This window comes from Physeter macrocephalus, chromosome 9 (genome assembly GCF_002837175.3).
Source record: "Physeter macrocephalus isolate SW-GA chromosome 9, ASM283717v5, whole genome shotgun sequence".
In the NCBI taxonomy this organism is placed as follows: Eukaryota; Metazoa; Chordata; class Mammalia; order Artiodactyla; family Physeteridae; genus Physeter; species Physeter macrocephalus.
In genome coordinates, this window is record NC_041222.1 from 15982056 (window position 1) to 16003672 (window position 21617).

The 21617-nt window shown below is 41.9% G+C and overlaps 2 protein-coding genes across 2 annotated transcripts in view; one reads left to right on the forward strand and one right to left on the reverse strand.

Annotated features, from left to right (window-relative positions):
• ELP1 (elongator acetyltransferase complex subunit 1) overlaps positions 1–15085 on the reverse strand; it is an 83603-nt gene extending 68518 nt beyond the window's left edge. Inside the window, exons 1-8 of the mRNA XM_024126129.3 lie at positions 15003–15085; positions 10813–10975; positions 9992–10022; positions 9759–9880; positions 8010–8091; positions 7268–7348; positions 3856–3941; positions 1658–1754 (exon numbers count right to left, since the gene is read on the reverse strand). Of these exons, the coding sequence (XP_023981897.1) occupies positions 1658–1754; positions 3856–3941; positions 7268–7348; positions 8010–8091; positions 9759–9880; positions 9992–10022; positions 10813–10962 (649 nt within the window). The 5' untranslated portion in view covers positions 10963–10975; positions 15003–15085. The remainder of the gene's footprint in view (positions 1–1657; positions 1755–3855; positions 3942–7267; positions 7349–8009; positions 8092–9758; positions 9881–9991; positions 10023–10812; positions 10976–15002) is intronic.
• Positions 15086–15438: 353 nt separating this feature from the next.
• Positions 15439–20959, forward strand: ABITRAM (actin binding transcription modulator). Its single transcript, XM_055087048.1, has 6 exons — positions 15439–15637; positions 16770–16821; positions 17426–17555; positions 19697–19773; positions 19853–19922; positions 20016–20959. The coding sequence occupies exons 1-6, from the start codon at positions 15541–15543 to the stop codon at positions 20151–20153; spliced, it is 564 nt and encodes a 187-aa protein (XP_054943023.1). The 5' UTR covers positions 15439–15540; the 3' UTR covers positions 20154–20959.
• Positions 20960–21617: the final 658 nt, after the last annotated feature.

Genomic DNA, 21617 nt, shown 5'->3' on the forward strand with positions numbered 1-21617 from the left:
GCCTTTTCCTGATTTGCACAAGGGCTCTATTTGCCCACAAAGACTCACAGATTTAGACTGCACATGGATGACTTTTTAAAAGAACCAATAAATTATTTAAACCATTTCCAGGATAATGTCCTATAAAACCATGAACTATTTCTCCTTCAATTATATGACTTCAGCAACTCAGGTAGGTATTTTTAAAGACTTCTCAATCTACTGAAAACACCTTGATCGCCCCATCTTGTTTGTATTTGTCTCTAGAGTTTTAATTCAAATACATTTCTCTCTTTTCTCTGTCATCCAATTGCCACGCAAATACTGGTGGGAAACAGATGTCTAAAACCTAGAGACCTAGGTTTTGCCTATAACAGATGCTGCTGAGGCAGAAAATATTTCTTCTATCTATAATCAGGACAGCCATATATCATAAGCAGGTTGTGACCTGCACAAGGGTACTAGGCCAACAGGTGAATCGGGCCCAAATCTAGCCCGCGTGTTCCTCAGCAAACAGGTCCCCTTAGTGTGGGAGTTTGTGCAGAGAAAGGAAGCCCTTTTCCTAGTTTTCACTGAAGCTCTGCTGCCCCACAGAAATTCACAGACTGCAACTTCTCTTCGAAGCACCACTTTCTGTTTTACACAGTGCCTTCATGTAGGCCCCGCCTATAACCTACTAAATGTGTGGGCCTTGGAATGATGAGGTCTGTGAAACTCAGAATCTACTATTCAAACCACATTCAGACTTCAGGGAACTAAAAAAGAAAGATACAGGCTTACAGCCAAATGAGAAAAAGTAATCATCTCATTGTGTTTTATAAACACCTACATTCAGGAGGTACCACCACTCCCACCCTAGAACCAAGAAATTTACTCTGGGAAGAAGTTACAAGTTCTTCTCCCACTCTAACTCCCGGCTCCACACTCTGACCTTTCGAGCCCCTGTGTAGTAGATAGAGGGAGAAAAACAACAACGGTAAAACTTCAAGCACTGTGATAAATGTTGTCAAGTCTGAACTTCCAAACACCTTCCTTATTAATAAAAACTGTCATGGTTTCACAAAGCCGATTAGATGACTCTTGTTAAAAATTCGTATCCATGGCTTCCCTGGTGGCACAGTGGTTGAGAATCCGTCTGCCAATGCAGGGGACACGGGTTCGAGCCCTGGTCCGGGAAGACCCCACATGCCGCGGAGCAACTAAGCCCATGTGCCACAACTACTGAGCCTGCACTCTAGAGCCCGCAAGCCACAACTACTGAGCCCACGCGCCACAACTATGAAGGCTGCGCGCCTAGAGCCCGTGCTCTGCAACAGGAGAAGCCACTGCAATGAGAAGCAGGCGCACTGCAATGAAGAGTAGCCCCCGCTTGCCGCAACTAGAGAAAGCCCGCGCGCCGCAACTAGAGAAAGCCTGCGCACAGCAACAAAAGAGCCAACGCAGCCAAAAATAAATAAATAAAATCAATTTATAAATAAATAATAAATTTTAAAAAAATTTTTAAATGCTTAAAAAAAATTCATATCCAACAGGTAGGAGGCTGGGCCAAATAGCCTCAAAGAACTCTTCTGATTCTTAGCTCTATATTCATTTAACACCTAAAGCAGCACATCGTTACCTCATGGGTGTAATGAAAGAAAACCCTCAAAGCAAAAGGAAGAAAAATTTATTTCCATACCTGTCTCTGGGCAAACAACACTCACAGCAAAAAACTGTCCATCACCACGCCAGGTAACTTGTGGTCTATGGTCATCCCAGGGCAAAGCAGACTCGTGCTAAAGAGGAAAAAACACAAATGTTACTGGTGGCCTTAAATGGCCAGAATCAAACAAGCCTCAGGCTATTAAAGTTAAATCTTTTATATAAGGTTTAAGCTATATAGAAATCGAGTTTCACAGAATCCTCAGGAACCCTTCCAGAAGGGGCCTTAGACCCAGAAATCAAGAGAAAAGAACTTAAAACCAAACCAAACAAAATCTTTCTCTGGACATTAAAAAGTGGCCTCCAAGCATAGCAACAGGGATAAAGAGCTACAGATCTAGATATTAAAAATAATGAGCCGAGGAATCTATCAGGTAACTATATAAGGAAATTAATGTTTGTCTAAATTTAAGAGGGTAGAGTTTTATTCACTGAGTAAACTTCACAATGCTGCACAGAAGAGTTAAGAAGATGAGAGGAATGTGCGCAGGGAAGAGCCAGAGGAGATAAAGCCAGCAGCAGTGATGAAAACATGGACAAGCTCCGCATTCTGCAGCACCGAAAGAAGAAAGGTTTCCAGTTCCACTTGCATCTCAGTCCCGAAAGCCTTCAAGACAGAAGCCAATTCTGTGGGGTTGGGGACAAATGACCACCTGAGCATCCATCACATTCCAGTGACAGGCTAAGTCAGAATGGTGCTAGTGCCACAAGCTGCACAGTAGGGAATACAAGCAGCCTAACAAGATTTATTCTCAATGAAACTGCCCTGTGGTATACACAAACTTCCTCTAGTGAAGGGTTAAGAGACAATATGAGTTACACGGAATGTAGCCAGAAATAAATTAAGGATGGAAAATGTAACGGCAGGCAGTGTATGATTTCATCTATCCTAGAAGGTCAGCTCAGGGAAACCTCCACATATAATATAGACAAAGTGCTTCCATTTGCTCAGGCCCACATCTGGGGATTATCCTCAATTCCTCTCTCTCTTACCCTACATCTGATCTATTATCAATAAATCCTGTAGCTCTATCTTCAAAATGTATCCAGAAAGAAGGAAAACATAGAGTGTCATCCAGGAAGAGAACTCAGGGAAAAAAAGACTAATATATACATACGTAGGAAAAGTATAAAAACATGCACGTGAATGATCAACAGTGAACGCAGGGCAGCAGCTCCTTCTGGGGAGGAAGGGGGAGGGTATCAGGAAGGGATACAGAGTGTTTCATTTCTGTCTGTGGTGAGTTATTTTTTAAAATGAATATTGGTGATAATTATTCTCTATGTGAAAAAAAAATAACAAAACAACTTGGCAATAAAAAAGAAAAAAGGATCTTTCTAGGATGACTCATTCCCTAAGGTCTCCAAACAGCTTGTTTTACTAGAGCAGAAGAGATCTGTCCATTACCGCCCTCTACCTGTGAAACAGAGCAGGACCCGATGGGCCTCCCAACCCCATGTCCTCAGCCTGCCTTTTGTCTGCAGAAAAACTTTAGCCAAACAGTAAGTTTAATCAGAGAAGTGAGAAAATGCAGAAACAAAGGAAAACAGTCCAACATGACTAAATAATAATAGTTTAGGCATTAAGCACAGTCAAGGACCTTTTTAGTTTCTCCTCAAGGGCTACAGATAAATTCTGAGCCATATCCTGTGAGCTGTCTTATAGATACTGAAACCGCCACCAGGTGGAAGAAATTAACTACATCATGACCAGACTGTGGCCATGACATAAGCTGTCACAAATCCGAGAATTGGCCTCAAAGAAATGGGAACAAACCGACCCTGGAAGTAAAGACTAACTGTACTTAATAATCAAGATGATGCTGGTCAGACCACCGCATGACCAATTTCAAGATGACTGTCAGAGCTGACTGTACGGTTTCTGCATGTAGCCCCCCGCTCGGCCTTTAAAGCTCTTGCCCACTGGTTGTCAGGGAGGGGAGTTGGCCTTTGAACAAAAATCGCCCCCCCGCAGCCCTCCCACCGCCCAGTTGCTGGCATCCAGCGGAATAAAGCAAACTTTCCTTTCCACCAATCTTCCCTCTTTATTGGCTTTAGAGCAGCGAGCAGCCGGACCCCACTTTTGGTAACACCTGGACACCTAAGAGCTCCTGGTGGGTAGCAGAACTTCTATTTGTTCCAAAGAAGGTTCTTTATCCATCAGACCAATCTTACCATTTGCATCTGAAAGGCGGCTTGCCTGCCTTCTGACCCATGGAACTGCGTCTCCTTCCTGCCCCAGCCAACAGTGATGAACTTGCCTAGAGAACAAGTGAGTGAGAATATGCAAGACAACCAAGAAGCTAAATAAAATAAAAGAAGTTTCATAGCTATTCTTCATGAAGTTGGGTCCTCTAAGACCTCTCAATAGATTGACCAGCAGTCAATATTTTAAAAACCTATGTTCCATATTATATACTGAGGTGATTGTGAAGACTCTGAAATGCCCTTATTTTGGAAAGAGCTTTACTGCCATCGTATATAAATTCCCTTGATGACAGTCAGCAATCCATCCCCACTCTACAAGGAGAATGAAACATGAAGAATCTATGCAATACGTCCACAGATAACAAAACATAAAACTCAAGAAGACGAGAGCTGGGAATAAAATTCCGGTCCTAAGTGTTCAATCCACTGAATGTATCCAACCTCTCTGCCAGTGCTGGAGGAGACCATGATTATGGAATTCAAGCCCTCACAGAGACAGGGACTGAGACCCCCTAGTGACAGAGGCCAAAATTAGAACACAGGGCTTCTGCCTTCCAGGCTGGGCTTCTTTCTCAATTACAATGCTGATCTTACATAAAATATAAAGTCAGTTGCTGAAATAATGCAGCCTTCTGTTCCTGAAGGTAGGATCTGGCATCCACCTATAAGAGGTACTACAGAGATGCCTCTGAAAGCATCGGCCAGATCCAGGACCCAATATCTCCCTCCTACAACTGATGCTGATTCTGACGAAGCAGGGCTGTTTATAATTTCTGCAAATTATGGGTCAGCATGACCGTTTCCTGTCTGCTCTGCTTGGGCACATCCAAGTATTGTAGTATCCCAAAGCATACCTTGCTGCTGTATACAAACAGTAGTGCCTATCCTGCTGCAGACCCTTGGGTTTCTACCCGAAAGTTTCCACAGAGAGATAAAGGGTCAAGGAGCGAAGCAAGACAACTTTTCCAGTGGGATCAGGTGATAAGTGGTGGAGTTACAGCAGGAATCAGCAAACTACAGCCTGCATTTGCTTTTACAAATAAACTTGTATTGGAACACAGCCATACCCATTTCTTTATGTACTATCTTAAGTGCTTTCACACTACATCAGCAGAGTTGAGTAGCTGCAACACAGACCATATGGCCTGAAAGCGGAAAACAATTACTATCCAGTTCTTTACAGAACAAGTTTGTCGACACTTGGGTTAGAAGAAAAATATCTATTCACCACTCCACAGAGTGACTTTTTGTACTGACAAATACATTTCTAAGACCTAAGACCCTGACTTGGACTCCCTCTCCTTTGATTTACTCTATTAGACTTCTTATGAAAAAGTCAGTGGGGTGAGCCACGCCCAGAGCACTTTCCCATGCAAAGATGTGTTGGTTACTACCTCTATGACTATCCTCAAAGCTGGATGCCCCAGAGTCCCACCCCGGGACATAGATCCAGCACCACACCTGCCCCTTGAGCAAACATATCTAATCCCAAGATCGTAAAGATTCCCCATATGCCAATGACTCCCAGTCCACAGCTCTGGCCTCTCCTGAGCTTCAGCCCCTTCTACTCACCTGCTTTACTTGGCGATCCCATATAGGGCCCTTAAACAAATCCAAGAAGGAACTCATCACCCACCCCTTACAGACCAGCACTTCCCCACCTTCCCTCTCAGATACTGACATCTTTATTTCCACCACCTGAGCTTCTGGCTAGAGTCCTACTAAACTTTCTTCTTCACCTTACATACCCAAAGCCTATTTATTTCACTTTCTAAACTGGTATTTCTCAAACTAGCTAGGGCAGGAGGGGAACCATCCACACATATTCCGAAAAAGTTTCTCATAATTCCAAAAAATGTACTCCTATCCTCACTGAGAACAAGATTTTCCTGCATTTTTCCCTTTTCTAGTCCCACACCACCTTCTTTATCTCTCACGTGGATTCCTGTAGCAACCTCCTACCAGATCACCCTGTCTCGTCTCTTCCCTCTCCACCAATCAATCTTGCATCATCAGAACCTTTAATGACTGATCTCCTGTAACTTAATGTCCAAACTCCCTATCAAACTTAATCAAAATCCCTCCCCTTTATTTCACTGCACATCCACGTCCTGTCACTAGGCAATGCTGAAGTACTCACAGTTGCCTGAATAAGCCATGCTGTGTCAAAGGCTTCTATGAAACATCCCTGCCTTGGAATGAACTAATTCACTTGCTTGGACCACTCCCCCACCCTCAACCCTCATCTACCCAACACCAAGTCAGCCAAAACTCAGCTCAAGTCGGCCTCCTCTGGGAAGCCTTCTGTCCCCATTACTCCCTTTCTCTCCTTATGCTACCCTAATACCTGCACATCCTGTTATTACTGACTCCTTAAGGGAAAAGATGAATTAGCCACAGCACCAAACACACTGCTGGGTTCACACTACCTACCTCAAACATTATTTCTGAACAAATTATTTTTGAATGAATAAATGAGTAGCACTTTTCTAAACGATTTCTTAGTAGAACGAGAAGTCATGAAGTTAGACCACAGCACAAGTTAAAATACCATCTCCCCCATCCTTCTCCTCAATCAGGCCAGCTACCTGGTGTCCTGAAGATGGCCAGAGCTTCTCACACTCAATAAGCATCTCCACTCTTCTCCTCTTCAATACTCCACAGCCTAATGTCCATATCACCTCAGCTAGATCTTAGCAAGAAAACAATATGATGGGTCCCCTGAAAATTCAGGTCTAATCAGTAGGAAAAAAAATCAGCTCTCTATCCTGCCTCTCTTCTCTTCTCCCCAAAATTGTACCTCAGAAATGCTTTAAAATACCTACTCCCCCATCCTTCTCCTCAATCAGGCCAGCTACCTGGTGCCCTCAAGTTGGCCAGAGCTTCTTGTACTCAATAAGCATCTCCCCTTCAGTACTTCCACAGCCTAATGCCCATATCACCTCAGCTAGATCTTAGCAAGAAAACAATATGATGGTTCCCATGAAAATTCAGGTCTAAACAGTAGGAACAAAAATCAGCTCTCTATCCTGCCTCTCGTCTTCTCCCCAAAATTGTACCTCAGAAATGCTCTCCTTATTCTAGCTAGTACAGTCCTTTTCATTAAACCCCCTGACTAAGCCTGTCCTGGGCTTTGGGCAACAACTACCCAGGTGATTCTAAGCACAGATTCCTATTCCCCAAGTTATTGACAAAGCCAGCTCTCAGACTTGGAGAGGCACCAGAGGTATGCCTTTTAAAATCTGGAATGAACTAAAGGAATTGGGCTATCAGTCAGTGAATTAAGTTGGGGTTTAAGCTTCATAGTTCTTTGGGCTTATGATGTAGCTATCAGTGTGCAAGACAAGTCACAAAATGGTTCAAACAAAGCCATACTTACTTTCACCAAAATCATCCTGGTGGATTTGCTGTTCCATGATTGGTTCAAACTCTTTTGTCATCATAATTAGGGTCTGTTGACCTTGGAGGAGCACAAACAAGAATGACTTTGTTCTCATTTAGCAAATCTGCCATTCCGTAAGTATCTATAGCACTGGAAGCTACTGAGCTGGAGTGGGGGAGTTTATAGTCAAAACAGGGAAGACAGAATTTATTCAAAATGTTCTGACTCTCATTTTTTAAAAAAGTTTTGACTGGGTAAGTCACCTAGTACTTATTCTCAGCTATTTATGTATGTCAAGCTAACATTAAAGTCCACATAGCCCTCTTCCACTAACTTCAACGATTTAGTCAGCAAGATATCTCTTCAAATGTATACCTCATCAGGGTGCTAGTTTGCAGAAACTCATCTGGAATGAAAAGACTTAAGGGAAAAAAAATAGGACTGGGAAAGCAGTTCTTAGAATCAGTATATTTTATGTAGCAACTCTTCCTCTTAGAGTAGGTTAAATATTGCTGACATTTTAAACCATAACTATGGACCTTAGCAGCAACTATTAAAAAATATCTATTAAGAAGTAAAACTTAACTCAAAAACACATTCCCTATAGATTATCATGTTGGTATCCTTGTTCCAAGAAATGGTTTTTTTTGAAACCTAAGCACCCTAAAACTTAAGCCTGTGAGATATTAGGAGTCATGTTTTATAAAAGTCAAGAATTAGGGACCAGTGACAGGCTTACCCGTGGCAAGAAGCACCAGCTCTTGGTCAGGACTCCAACTTATGACAGAGATACCACTGGCTACGCTCCCGACACATTCCAGCTGAGAGAGACATTTTAAAATGTTAAGGGAAATATGAAAATATAAGCATCTCCGTAAATATTTACTATGACCTTAATCAAAACAATTAACAAAACAGACAAAGGTGAAATCATTCAGTGAACATTTATTCAGTAACAGGTATTAAAAGACCAGTCACGATACAGACCATAGGGACTGGAAGTGACTACGGCCACTCCATTCCTCCCGTTAAGGAGAGAAAAGATGCCTCTACAGTAGGGTTAGGGATGTAACCGAGGTCTCTGGGAATTAAGTGGGGGCTCAGAGCAGAGACTGACAGGTGGCCCAGGACAGTCCAGGAAAGCTTCTCGGAGGAGGTGCTTTGAAGGGTAGGAATAGGGTCAGGAGGAAGAGACTGGGGGGAAAATGTGCAGCTAAAAAGAGCACTTAAAAATCAGCTGCAACTAGAGCCTAAGGCATACATATACACACAGGAATGATGGGGGTGGGAGGTGAGGCTAAAAAGGAATTTGGGGAACAGACAGTGAGAGGTCTTATAAGGCACAATAAGGAACAGGGATTCTGTCTTGCAGACACTGTGATGCCACAACCGTGGAGGATCAGCACCATCTGGTGGAGACCGATGGATTGGAGGAGCTCAGTAATTAGAAAAAAATTCTACAAAATGCTTTGAAAGTAAAAGCATACCTTTTAAATGTGAGAAATACTAAATAAGTTACCCTTGATGGCTTTCATATTTCTCACCATGAACTGAGAATAAGATTTATTGTTGTACTAAATGGAACCGTTAAAAGCAAAGGTGCCGGATTTAGATTGCCAGGGTTTAAATCCCACCTGATAACTGTTTGACCTTAGCCTAGTCATTTAAGCCCTCTGTGCCTCAATTTCCTCTTTTGAAGAACGGAAAAACAACAATCTACCTCATAAGGTTGTAGTGAAGATTAAATACAATTCTGCATGAAAAACACTTGAAAAAGTGCCTGGCACATTGTAAACATTTAATAAATGTCAGCTGCTATTATTATCCTATGATTAGTAATAGGACTTGTGACACATCCATGTTGAAGAGATCACAACTAAGGGAGTAATCAACAAAGTTTAAAATGCTGTCAAGAAGGTGAGGATAGAAATCCAGAAACTCAGCCTTATGCTAAGTCGAGAAGGAGGCAAATGGTTGAAATCTATCTTCTCTGGTAGTCATAAGATGTGCACATAATGACAGCATATCACCTTAGCACCTGTAGTTCAGGGACTCTTAAAGTTAGCCATCAAGGAGAGGCTTATTCAGCATTCATAAAAGAAAACATAAGCCATATAAACATTTCAAAGACTTCATAAACTGAGAAATAAAGGTTACAACTCAGGATCAGTCTAGTAAGACGTGAGCTATACCATACAAGAATGGCCAGATTTGGGTTTTTGTTAAGTTCTTATTTGGAATGTTCTGATTGTTCTAATTAATAAATGCAGTAGACAAAACTGAGTTGTAGAAGAATCCTGAAATATAGCTAAAGCCATGCCAACAATTTTCTGTAAAGAATTATATAATGGAAAGACTATAATTTGCAAAATCCTTAAATATTATGGCTCCTGACATTTTAAACTTCTACGAAAAACTAGTGACATGAAACAAAAAAAGGCGTTTGAGGATGCCTAAGATTTCCTCCTCACTGGTCTCTTCCACTTACCTGGTGTGTGTTGAGATTGCAAAGTAGGACATCTCCAGAAGCTGTGGCCACACACACAGACTCATGATCCAGCAACTCCTGAATACCAACAATGCAGCCACTTCCATCCTCTGGGAGAAAGCCTTCTGCCACCAAAGGAGTGTCTCCAGAAGCTGTGGCCACACACACAGACTCATGATCCAGCAACTCCTGAATACCAACAATGCAGCCACTTCCATCCTCTGGGAGAAAGCCTTCTGCCACCAGAGGAATTTCATTTTTCACCTTTCACCAAAACAAACAAATAAGCAAATTAAGTCAATCTACTTTCAAGAACAATTCATCACACTTCCAGAAATACTTTTTAATGCTTCTTTTATAATATAAAAGCTTTCAAAAATGTTTTTTTCCTAGATTAAAACCCAAACTTTCATTTGAGAAATTTCACAACACTACCATCTTTAACACAAAACACAGTTCATGTGACCTTTGTGCCAAGCAAACATAAAAGCCTGGTATCTTTGAAAATATCCAATAAAACATGAAGCTAATAACTATGATTTTCTAAAATGTATACAGTATGGGGAAAAGGGACTAGGAATGTAATCACCTAAAATACATTAGTAGCAAAATAGAATTAAGGGAAGATATCAGAATCAACCTAAAGAGCTTTTCAATATACATACGCTCAAGCTCCAGAAGTGAAGATTCTGATGTAGTTGGTACGAAATGGAGACTGAAACAATTTAAAAAGCACTACAGGAAATTTTCACCTGCATTCCCACTTGAGAACTGTTAATAGATAGTATTTACATGGTAGAAAGGGTAAAAAGTAGGGCACCCCGCAAAATACGTCAGAGCTTTGCCAGCTTAGATTAAAACAGAAGCAGACTAAAAGACAGGGTACTAGTTAAGTTATGTCTAATATGACATCAGTATAAAGCGAAGGGAGCATTCATTTGGGGGGGACGTAAATTCAGAAAGATTTAAAGGAAAGACTATTTGGGGAAGCAAGTTTGGAAAAAGACAAGTCAAGAGTCATGCCAAGTGCTAGCATCCTCCATCAATAACTTACCTCTCTTGTGACAGGGTCTACTTCTATCAGTCCATGTTCTGAGCCAATGAGCACTGTGTCCTGTTCAGTTCGGAGAGAGAAGCACTGAGGTTTCCCTGGAGCCTGAATATCCCTGAACTCCAAGCTCCGAAATAACTTTAGATTTCTCATGATGAAGCGACTCCTGAAAGAAAAGTACAAATATCTCTTGATGAAGCTTTAATTTCTCTGAGAAATAGAAACAGCTTAGTAGTGATAAATCACACTCCAATATAAGCAAAATGATTCAGGGAGCAGAGAAGTTAGAATAAACAAGAAAAAAAAGATCTAATCTGAACCCACACAGAGATGAGTGGTAGCAACCTAACCAATTGTGTAAATCTATGGTCTACAAATTGAGGCTGTGACATCTATTTTACGTTCTCACTCTTTGAAAGAGGCAAGATTCTCAACTTCAGAGTTTTTTCTTCAAAAAAGATTTAACATCAGTTATTCTGAAGGAAAGTTGAGAAGAATGCAATGAATGAGAAAACATTTTATTTTTGCACGAGGATATTTTTATAGCTTGACAGATTTACAAAATAATATAAAAATCCACATATATACTGGCAGTTGAAGAAAATAAAATTACTTTAATATCACCAACTACATTTATTTATAAACTGGCTCTATATCTTCATTAAAAAATTAAAATTGAAATCAAACATAGAAATAAAGAAAAGCATTTATGGAACTTCCCTGGTGGAGCAGTGGTTAAGACTGCACTCCCAATGCAGCGAGCCCGGGTTCAATCCCTGGTCAGGGAACTAGATCCCACATGCATGTCACAACTAAGAGTTTGCATGCCACAACTAAGGAGCCCACGTGCCGCAACTAAGGAGCCCGCCTGCTGCAACTAAGGTGTCCAAGTGCCACAACTAAGACCCAGCACAACCAAATAAATAAATAAATATTTTTTTTAAAAAGAAAAGAAAAGCATTTATTGTTCTCAGGGAGAAAAGAAGACACTATGAAATCACAACAGTATACTTCAAAATGATGACCAACAATTCGAGGAGCCTGATAACCTGATATAACTACTTCATATTACTCCACTTTCCTGGGCCGATTTTCACCAGGGCAATAGAAAAGCTGAGAAAAGAACGATCAATAGGAAATCTACCTTGGTCTGACAAAATCAGACTTGTTTTAACGTATAACATTACCTAAGAGGAAAAAAATGTTAATGTGCTGTATATTTATATCCAGACCCCTTTAAGGTTTATACTGTAATTGGAAGTCCCTAACTTATGTTAGGGGTGACAATTACACAGACCACACTGGCCTTCTTGTCACATTAATCCAAGGTGAATTCTCTCATCTTGCATTTCCTACTTATGACAATGAAAGAATAAACATGAATTAATCCTTATACTACATAGCAGATAATATGTTAAGTGTAGTATGAGTGAGACAATGTAAAATGTGGGTTAAGCGGAAGGCAAGCCCACACGGTGGAAGTGAGGAAGAGAATCAAGGCAAACAATGGTTTTGTGAGCTTTCATGACAGTTATATTCAAGGACTTCTAGAAATTATTCGAACCTGTATTATACCATGCAGACTTTTTATTTAGATCTAATTCTATATAGAAAGCTTGGGTTTTTGAAAGCATATAAAAATTACATTACCTTTCATCTTTAAATAACATAAAGATGACCACTGACATAGATCTGAAAGGATGGGTAGATTTGAGATGAGAGGATGTCTGGCTAGATGGGAGTAAACACGGGACAGAGTAGCAAGAGGTGAAAACAGGCGACAGAGGACCAGATGTATTTCAACCTGGTTTAGCTAATAATAATTATGCTGTTATTGTTGCCATGATCAGAGCATCAAAATGTCTCCCTGTGAACTTGGATTCTATTCACCAACAATCTGTGGAGCTCTGGGGTCCGTGAACCCCAACATAAGAATTTGGAAGGCAAAGGCAGAAGGAGATGAGGAGGACTCCCTTTTTCCTGTTACCTTGCTGTTTCAGTCAATGTCACCCCAGCAATGGGCCTTCATCCTTCCAGGGGCCCTTGGTCCCAGCCTCTGGCACTCCCATGACTAGCATGGTAACAACCACCCCAGAGGTACCAGCACTAACCAGGCAGGTGCTCCCTCCAGGTGCCTGAAATCGAGTAACATGGAGCTCCTCCTCTGAATTCCAGAGCTAGCAACACCAGCTTTCCAATGCCTCTCCTCCAAGGTCATGATAACCCCAATGGCTTCCCTTGTTTTGATCCTCAGACCTAGCTAAGTGTTGTAACTTCTTTCATCAGTTTACTTTTTTAATTACTTCATTGCTCCCTTTTGCTTTTTGTTCCTCCAGCAGGTATTTAACCAATTCTTCGTATTAAATTCTGTTGAAATATTGTGTGGTTTCTACTTTCCTGACTGGACCCTGACTGACAAACATATCAAACAACCTGAGCTCTCAAATCACTGAGCTTTCAAAATCACCGGCCAAGTGTCATAGGGAAGAACCTTTTGTATTCTATTACAAGTTAATCACTAAAGGGATGCAGCCTATAAGCTAAAATTATACATAATGACCCAACTCTCAGAACCCTGACTCCCAGGTAATGAGCATTAAGCTAAATTACTTTTGTTTAGCTCACAAGAAACATCCTGACCAGGCCCACCTGTGAATGACTGCAGGGAGGAAGAAATTAACACATCCCCTCTAGAGGCTGATGGGAACCAGGAAACGTTTGACTTTACTCTCTCCCCTTTTAGTATAAAAGAAGCCTGAATTCTAACTCAGGCAAGATGGGTCTTTGGGGGCACGAGCCCACCAGGTTGGTTTGCTGGCTTTCCAAATAAAGTCGTTATTCCTTGCCCCAACACCTTGTCTCTCGATTATTGGCCTGTCGTGTGGTGAGCAGTATGAGCTGAGGCTTGGTGACACAAGGGCAGCTCATCATTCATCTCCCTCCTCCCCAACCCTTCCAGCCTCAAAATGAACTTCTCTAAAATTTCACACCTATCAGCCTTATTCCCTTACCTTCTCAGAAGTGTCCTACTCTTTTTCAAGACCAGCAAAGGAGAACCCTCCAAACTCCCCCAGGACCTTGGCTTATTGGTACCCTTTCTTGTACATCTGCAATGTCCAACTCCCCTGACTTCAAATGACTCATCCTTTCTCAGCCCTTAAATGTGCTAGAGATCTCTCCACACCAAAGATCAATTCTGAATCCTCTCTGAAATTTCTGACAACTCCTGTATTTTCTTCCCTTACTCCTTCATCCATCCACCTCTTGGCTAATTATCATGCCCATGACCACAAGTACCAAACAGATCACTAATATGCTTAGTAGATCTAAACGTCCAGCCCTGACCCTCCCTAAACTGAACACTAAACTCACATTTTCAACCTCCTGCTGTTACCACAAGGATTTCTCAAAAAGCACATCAAATGCAACCTGTTAAATGAAGTACCTGCTATTCTCCACCGAACTAGTTTCCCCTCTGGGGACATGGCATTCCTACTTTCTCTGTCCTCCAACCTGAAACTGTGTCTGCTTCCCTTTTGCCCACACTTTCACAGTAAACTATTCACTGGTTACTGCCCTGCCTGTCAATGTACGGTTTGAATCCTTCACATAGTACCGTAATCCTACGATCCGGTTTGTGGCCTACATCAAATACCGACTGAGCACTTGCTAAGTGCTAGTTCTGGACAAGAGATGACTGACAGTTACTGCCTCCTCAGAGGTCACAGCTTAACGAGGAAGAGGGCCACATAAGATACCACATTACGTGGAGATGCACAGGGACAACACCTCCAAGGAAAAGTTGCAGATGCAAGAAGGGACTCGCAGCACAGCACCTGAACTTCTATTACCGTCAGCTTCTATCATGCATTGTTAAGCTTTAATTGGTGCATTACTTGGTTCGGCGGTATAGTCTGCAACTGCAAGGAATCCGGAGACTGGGTAAGTGTGCAGCTGGGGGAGCAGCATATCATTCCCCCTCCTGCCGCGCCCTCTGATGGCCGCGGGTGCAGCAGGCGGCGAGTCTGCAGAAAGAGAACTCAAGGAGGGCAGAGGTGGTCAAGCCGCACATCACTCCCGGACCAGCAGCAGGCAGCGGTTGGGCGCTAGGGGGTCCCCTTCATCAGGACACCCTCTGGCGGACAGGGCCCGTTTCCTTGCCCCCACCCCAGCTAGGCCGCTCGAACGCTCACCTACGCCGCGCTCTGAGGACCCCCAAACAGCGGTGCGTCCGCCCAGGGCTGCGCACGGGCCTCTCTCTGACCGTGCTTCTGAGCTCTCACGACGCGCACTGGGTCTCCGGGCCGCCAGGCCGCTCGAGCCCCTCCGGTAGCGGCTGAGGCCAGGCGGAGGGCCGACCTGCGAAACAAGTACACGCAAACGAAGATAGCCCCACACGCGCCGAGCGGCGCCGGAGTGACGTAGCGAGCCGTAGGGGGCGTGGCCTGCCTTCTCCGTCTCCCCCGCAAAGATATATGTGGAGCTGCGCTGGCCACCGCCCCCTATCCCTACATCCTCTTGCCCAGCCTATTGTATTTGACCCTCACCTTGACGTCAGACCCCAAAGCTCAGTAAGGGGCGCTGGTGGGTGGAGCCTGCGGAGCCTGGGGAGCAGCGCGCGTGCGCACAGCGCGTGTCCCGGCTACATGTCGAAAAGACACCTTCCTCCGTGGCAAGCGGGAGGAAGAGTACAGGGCCCGGGGGGCGGGGTTTGCAGCACCTGAGGTCGCCATGGCTAACGAGCCCGAGACCCCTGTGGCCGCCTCGGCTGCGGAGCCCGCGGTGCCGTCGCTTGTGGATCGTTACTTCACTCGCTGGTACAAAGCGGGTAGGTGGAGAATGATGTTAGTCTCTTATGGGCCCAATTTGTCTGACAGTATAGGGACTATGATGACAGATCATAAGCCACACGCACCTTCCCCAGCGCTTCCTCCCCACGTCGGAAGGAACTGGATCTCTCTGTTCCCCTGTAGGCCAAGGGAATGGCATTTGCAAGGACGTGGAAAACAGCAGGGTGCATTCTGGGTAGGGCGAGCGCAGTGCGAGTTCACGAGGGTGGGTTGCTTGCGGGAAGATGGTAGACTAAGGTGAGATCCCCGAGGGAGGCAGGAGCTGGATTGCAATCTCCTTGAGTGCCTAAAGGGATTTGAGGGGCTCAGTCCTCCAAGAAGAGGCGATACATAAAATGATTTAAATGGTAGCGGTCTAAACTAAGGTAGAGGCATAGGGATGGAGAGAAGAGGGTGGGTTAGAATAGAGGCACTTAGAAAGCAGAATCTAACAGTTTTACTTAAAGGAAGTCGCTGGTATTACACATTTGCCACTTAGAAGTAGGAATCCTGTTGTACAGCTTTGTGTACCCAGCAAATATCAGTGATGAGAGCATCGTTGGGGACCCTCCTCTAACCCAACTTGCTCCCATTCATTTAGGGATAATAGGTGTACTCATCTTTTACAATATTGAAATATTTTACAATAGCGTACGTTTTATTAGCCAGACTTAGTGTAACCAACTGTCCGGTTTACCCTAGATTGAGGTGTTTTCGGGAATCCATTACTTTGAACGCTAACATCAGGACAGTCCTGGACGAACCAGGATGAGTTAAGTCTCTCTAAAACTGACCAACAAAACATGCTACTAAATTAAATAAAGAATACATTACTAATCACTTTTTTTCTAATAGAAATAATGATTGTACTCATTTTAAAGTGAGGATAAAAAAAAGGTGGAGCAAAGAGTTAATCATCATTTTAACATTGAATGATTGATTCCATCTGGACCAGATATCTTTAAATACTTTATGGTCAGCCTTAAGGTATATCTTTTTGAGTAATGAAGGGATACCAGTGATGTATGTGTCCAGCCTTCATAATTAACTACCTCTATGAACCAAAGAAAATACTATATAGTGGTAGTAAATATTGACTCAACAGCGATCAGACTCATTCATTTCTTCTAGATGTCAAAGGAAAACTCTGTCAGGACCACTGTATACTACAACACTCTAACCGGTAAGCAAATTGGGAATTTTAAATTATCAAAAATATTTCTTTTCTGGCATTGTAGCCTGGTATGGTCTTGTATGGAATAAATATTCATTAAATGATTATCTTCCACTGTATTGAGATGGTATTATTTATAGTAGGAGTTTGGTTCACAAGAATGAGTCTTTCAGTGCCTACCTAAACAAATAAACTTGCTTACCCAAACATCCAAATGGAGGACCACACCCTCAGTCAGCTACTACCTCAAGTAACCAGCCTGTGCTTAACCACTGAATTGCCCAAGCCCATGGAGAGGGTTAGGGTAGAAACACAGATGGTATCCTGTATATACCGGCATGCCTTACTTTTCTCTCTTCCTCCTCCGTGCTGTCTAAACACCTCTGGTACACTTCCCTTTTGGGGAAGGAAATTCAGTCCCATTTTCTCCATTTTTATTACTGCATTCTTCTCTTCAGTTAAGTTCCAATAGTAGCCAGAGGAAAATGGGGGGAAATGATAGGCTGACTAAACAAATGTCAGCTCAGCTCTTCTTGTGCCAGTAGGAATACTGTGTTATAGGAGGAAGAATCATACCAAGCAATAATACAGGATCAATTTTTGCTCCTCGTAGAATATGTGTCACCCTACTGTCAGGATCCCATGTAGTTCTTCAAAGTGGAAAAGCAATTAAAAGCATTTCCTATCAAATCAGTACCAACTGTAGCAGACTTCAGAACAAAGTCTCTGGGAAATTTAAGCGGGTATGTTCCTGTATTTCTCTACTTAAATCCTCTATTGTCATACTAATGATAGAGCCAGCTAGTCTTAGAACCCAGTAATGTATACTCAGCATACTTCCCTGGCAGTTAGAGATGATTTTAAGAATACTTAAACTCTAAGGAAATTCTCTGGCCAAAAAAATGAAGTATTTCAGAAGGTATATTATCTGTCATATTAGCTTCTGGGCCACCATCCCTATCATCCCCAGGATGAAGGATGAAGAAGGTGGGCCTTTGAAAGGACAGCTCTAATACCAATATAACAAGATGTTTTGTCCTTTCCTGTTTTGTTAAGCCTGTATTTCGAATTCTATAAAATTTAGATGATCAATACTTCTTTATCATAAATTTTCACATGTGAACTTAAAAGTAAAATAAAAGTCCTGAGGTAGTGAAAAAAAATCAATCTGAGAAAATATACAGTATTTGCTTCGTTATCAGTTGCCATTCCTAAATCATTGCCAATTTAATACACATCTAGCTACACCCTCTACCTCCACGTAGTGTTTAGTTATAGAAAATGTTACCTGTGCCCTCTACAGTTCTAGGCAAGATGGACATTTTACTGTTAAAGGAGGGTATCACACCAAGGACAACTCAATACCATACTAAACTATCCTGACAAACCCCCTGGAAAGGAAAGTTTCAGTGGATGATTTAGGTCCTTCATTTACTGAGTTCATACTAAGAGTTTCTGCTAATTACCTCACTGTTCTGGAAGACCCTTGTTTACACTCCCTTTTGTAGACCTGAAGGCCCCTAATAACCTGCCTTATAATTACTGATTTTTCCTCACTCAGGAAGCAAGTGGACTTTCAAAAGCATGGACCATTCTTAAAAGTCTACAAATTACAAGTAAAACAGTTAGTGCTTGTGATGTTCCTGTGATCAATCTTTGTCCAAAATAGTAGCACTGTTGTTACTACTGAGGAACAGAGAGGGACCTGCACATGGAACCCACTGTAGATAAGCTTTGATCGCATCTCAGCACTGCCCATCATTTATTCTCCCAAGGGAGGTGACCGAAAGGGGTTAAAACACTTCTTTCTGACACAGACCCAGTGGAAGACAAACCATCTGGGACAAATCCCCAGCCCCTCCTCCCAAAAGTGGGGAGTCACACTGACTAGTCTTTTGAAACGGAGTACCCACAGGCAGAGGAGTGAAGCGCATGCACTAACACCTGAATGCTGTCTAATAATGTTGTGAGTGGGAAAGAGGCCGTAAAGAACAGCATCTTGACCTCAGATGTTCACTGCAGTAAAAATTCCTGGGAAGAAAGAGCAACACGTGAGACATGCTTGCATCCATTTCCCATGAGCCTCCTTGTACTGGGTTGGCCAAAAAGTTCACTCCAGTTTTTCATGCTAGGGAAAAACCTGCCCGAACTTTGTGGCCGACTCGATAGATATTTGTCAGAACCTCCCCAGATATATCCATACAGTGGAGTACATGAAGGTATAACCGTGCCACAACATTCAAACAGACATATGTCACAATGAAGTATTTGCTAGCGGGTTATAGGATAATGGGTAGGTTACTCTATCTGCTACTTAAAACTTTTCTGTTTTCCAAATTTTTCTCAAATTGCATTTTTTTTGAATTAGAAAAATATCCCTTCTTCAGAAAGTCTTAGTGATTGACCTAATAAAGAAGTTCCTTTCTCTATTAAGTTCTGATATAAAAATAAGGTAGGAATCTTAATGAAACTAACTTTGTACAATATTGCGGTCATTCTCTATAATGTTGAATTTTATATATGCTTATTGGTAAGATTTTCCTACCCTTTTGAAGTCTTTACACTTGGCTATGTGCAGCTTTCTCATGTACAGTGAAAGATAAAGTATAATAAGTTAAGGTAAAATATATTCTTAATATGTAACTAAACTACCTATTATCACATTTGTCTTAGTCTGCTTTTTCCCTTAGAGCCTAGGATGGTGCCTAGCCTATAGAGGCATTTAATATATAAATATTTGAATAAATGAATGGTTTTTCTGTACTTAAGTCATTTTTATTTATAACACTAATTCCAGAAATATATCCTATTGTAACTGAGGGCTGCCTCACAAAGAAAAGTGAAAATGTACATCAATTAATTTTTTCTTCCCTTTTATTATCAGGGGGCACAGTTTCTAACAGAACTTGCACCTCTGTGTAAGATTTACTGCTCTGATGGAGAAGAATACACCATATCTAGGTGAGTTACTTTTTAACCACAATTTTGGAGAGACAAAGAAGATAATATTTTTCTTCAAAGCAATTTTTTCTTTAAATAGCTGTGTTAGAGGACGGTTGATGGAAGTGAATGAAAACATTCTCCATAAGCCATCTATTCTTCAAGAGAAGGTAAAATGGTCTGGGGAAGTAAAATCCCATCCACATACTTTTTATCTGATTTTTTACCATTTGACAGTATTAAATATTCCATTTCCCTTCTAGCCATCCACCGAAGGATACATTGCAGTTGTGTTGCCCAAGTTTGAAGAAAGTAAAAGCATAACAGAAGGGTTACTGACACAAAAACAGTATGAAGAAGTCATGGTGCAACGCATCAATGCCACAACAGCGACCTCATGAGGATTAAAATTGAGTAAAAACAACAGGGCATTCTTATCCTTACCTGGCCTACCAGTCAGTGCACTAAGGAAGAACCAGAGATGCTGAAATGTACTTCACACCCGGCCATCCTCAGGGAGGCCTGATCTTAAAACCTGATCTAGGTTTCCTTCTTTGACTTGCATAACAAGCCTTGATTCCATTTTGTCTTCAGCCTCCCAGATCTGCCTGCCCATGTACTCACTCTGTTCTTTTGCTTTTCTCTTTCTCACAACTGACAAGCAACAGACGTTTTTCTGATTAAAAACTAACAAACAAAGCACTTTGAGGAAAATTTGAAAAGACAGAAAAGTAAAAATAATTTACCCATCATCCTGTAACCCATTAGTAAACACTAGGTTTTGATGTAGTTCTGTTTGAGTATTATGTCATGGTTATTGTTTTTGCCTCAATTTTCCATCACTTTGAAGTTGAAAAACAACTGGCCTTTCTTACCCAGTCTGCTTCAGTGTGACACGACGCAAACGTCTGGTGCCACCCCTTCTGCCCCAACTCCCCCACTCAGGTTGCTGGGAAGAGTCAGGGTGTAGAGTGTACCTTCTCTATGTCTATGGATTGGCCTTCAACTCTGAACAAATTAGCACTGTAACACTGGTTTCTTAATGAGGGACACATGAAAAGGCTTTGAAAGGGGCTTTGCTAACATGGTAGTATCAATATCATAATGCTGTATGAAGTAACATGTTTATTTGTGGTCACTCAGCCTCACACTCTAGTTACAGGGTAACCAGCAAAGAAGTTCCCAAGAGGTTCCTGGAATTCAAAGACACACATTGAAAAGACAGAAAAGTAAAAATAATTTACCCATCATCCTGTAACCCATTAGTAAACACTAGGTTTTGATGTAGTTCTGTTTGAGTATTATGTCATGGTTATTGTTTTTGCCTCAATTTTCCATCACTTTGAAGTTGAAAAACAACTGGCCTTTCTTACCCAGTCTGCTTCAGTGTGACACGACGCAAACGTCTGGTGCCACCCCTTCTGCCCCAACTCCCCCACTCAGGTTGCTGGGAAGAGTCAGGGTGTAGAGTGTACCTTCTCTATGTCTATGGATTGGCCTTCAACTCTGAACAAATTAGCACTGTAACACTGGTTTCTTAATGAGGGACACATGAAAAGGCTTTGAAAGGGGCTTTGCTAACATGGTAGTATCAATATCATAATGCTGTATGAAGTAACATGTTTATTTGTGGTCACTCAGCCTCACACTCTAGTTACAGGGTAACCAGCAAAGAAGTTCCCAAGAGGTTCCTGGAATTCAAAGACACACATGCTTTTGAACAGAACAAAAGCTTTCACATCATTTAAACAATAAACAAAAAACTATGAATTCATGGTTTAAGATTGTATACTTGTTTTCATTGAATTTCAAATGAAAGGACTTTTCAAATTGTTATTTTTCCTTAAGGGCTGCAACATATACAT

What these genes read in the sequence shown, in the direction of transcription:
- ABITRAM (XM_055087048.1), top strand. Translation starts at nt 15,541, where the DNA reads ATGGCTAACGAGCCCGAGACCCCTGTGGCCGCCTCGGCTGCGGAGCCC. An exon ending in ATACTACAACACTCTAACCG is followed by an intron (nt 16,822 to 17,425) that starts GTAAGCAAATTG and finishes TGCTCCTCGTAG; the next exon opens with AATATGTGTCACCCTACTGT. An exon ending in GAAGAATACACCATATCTAG is followed by an intron (nt 19,774 to 19,852) that starts GTGAGTTACTTT and finishes TTCTTTAAATAG; the next exon opens with CTGTGTTAGAGGACGGTTGA.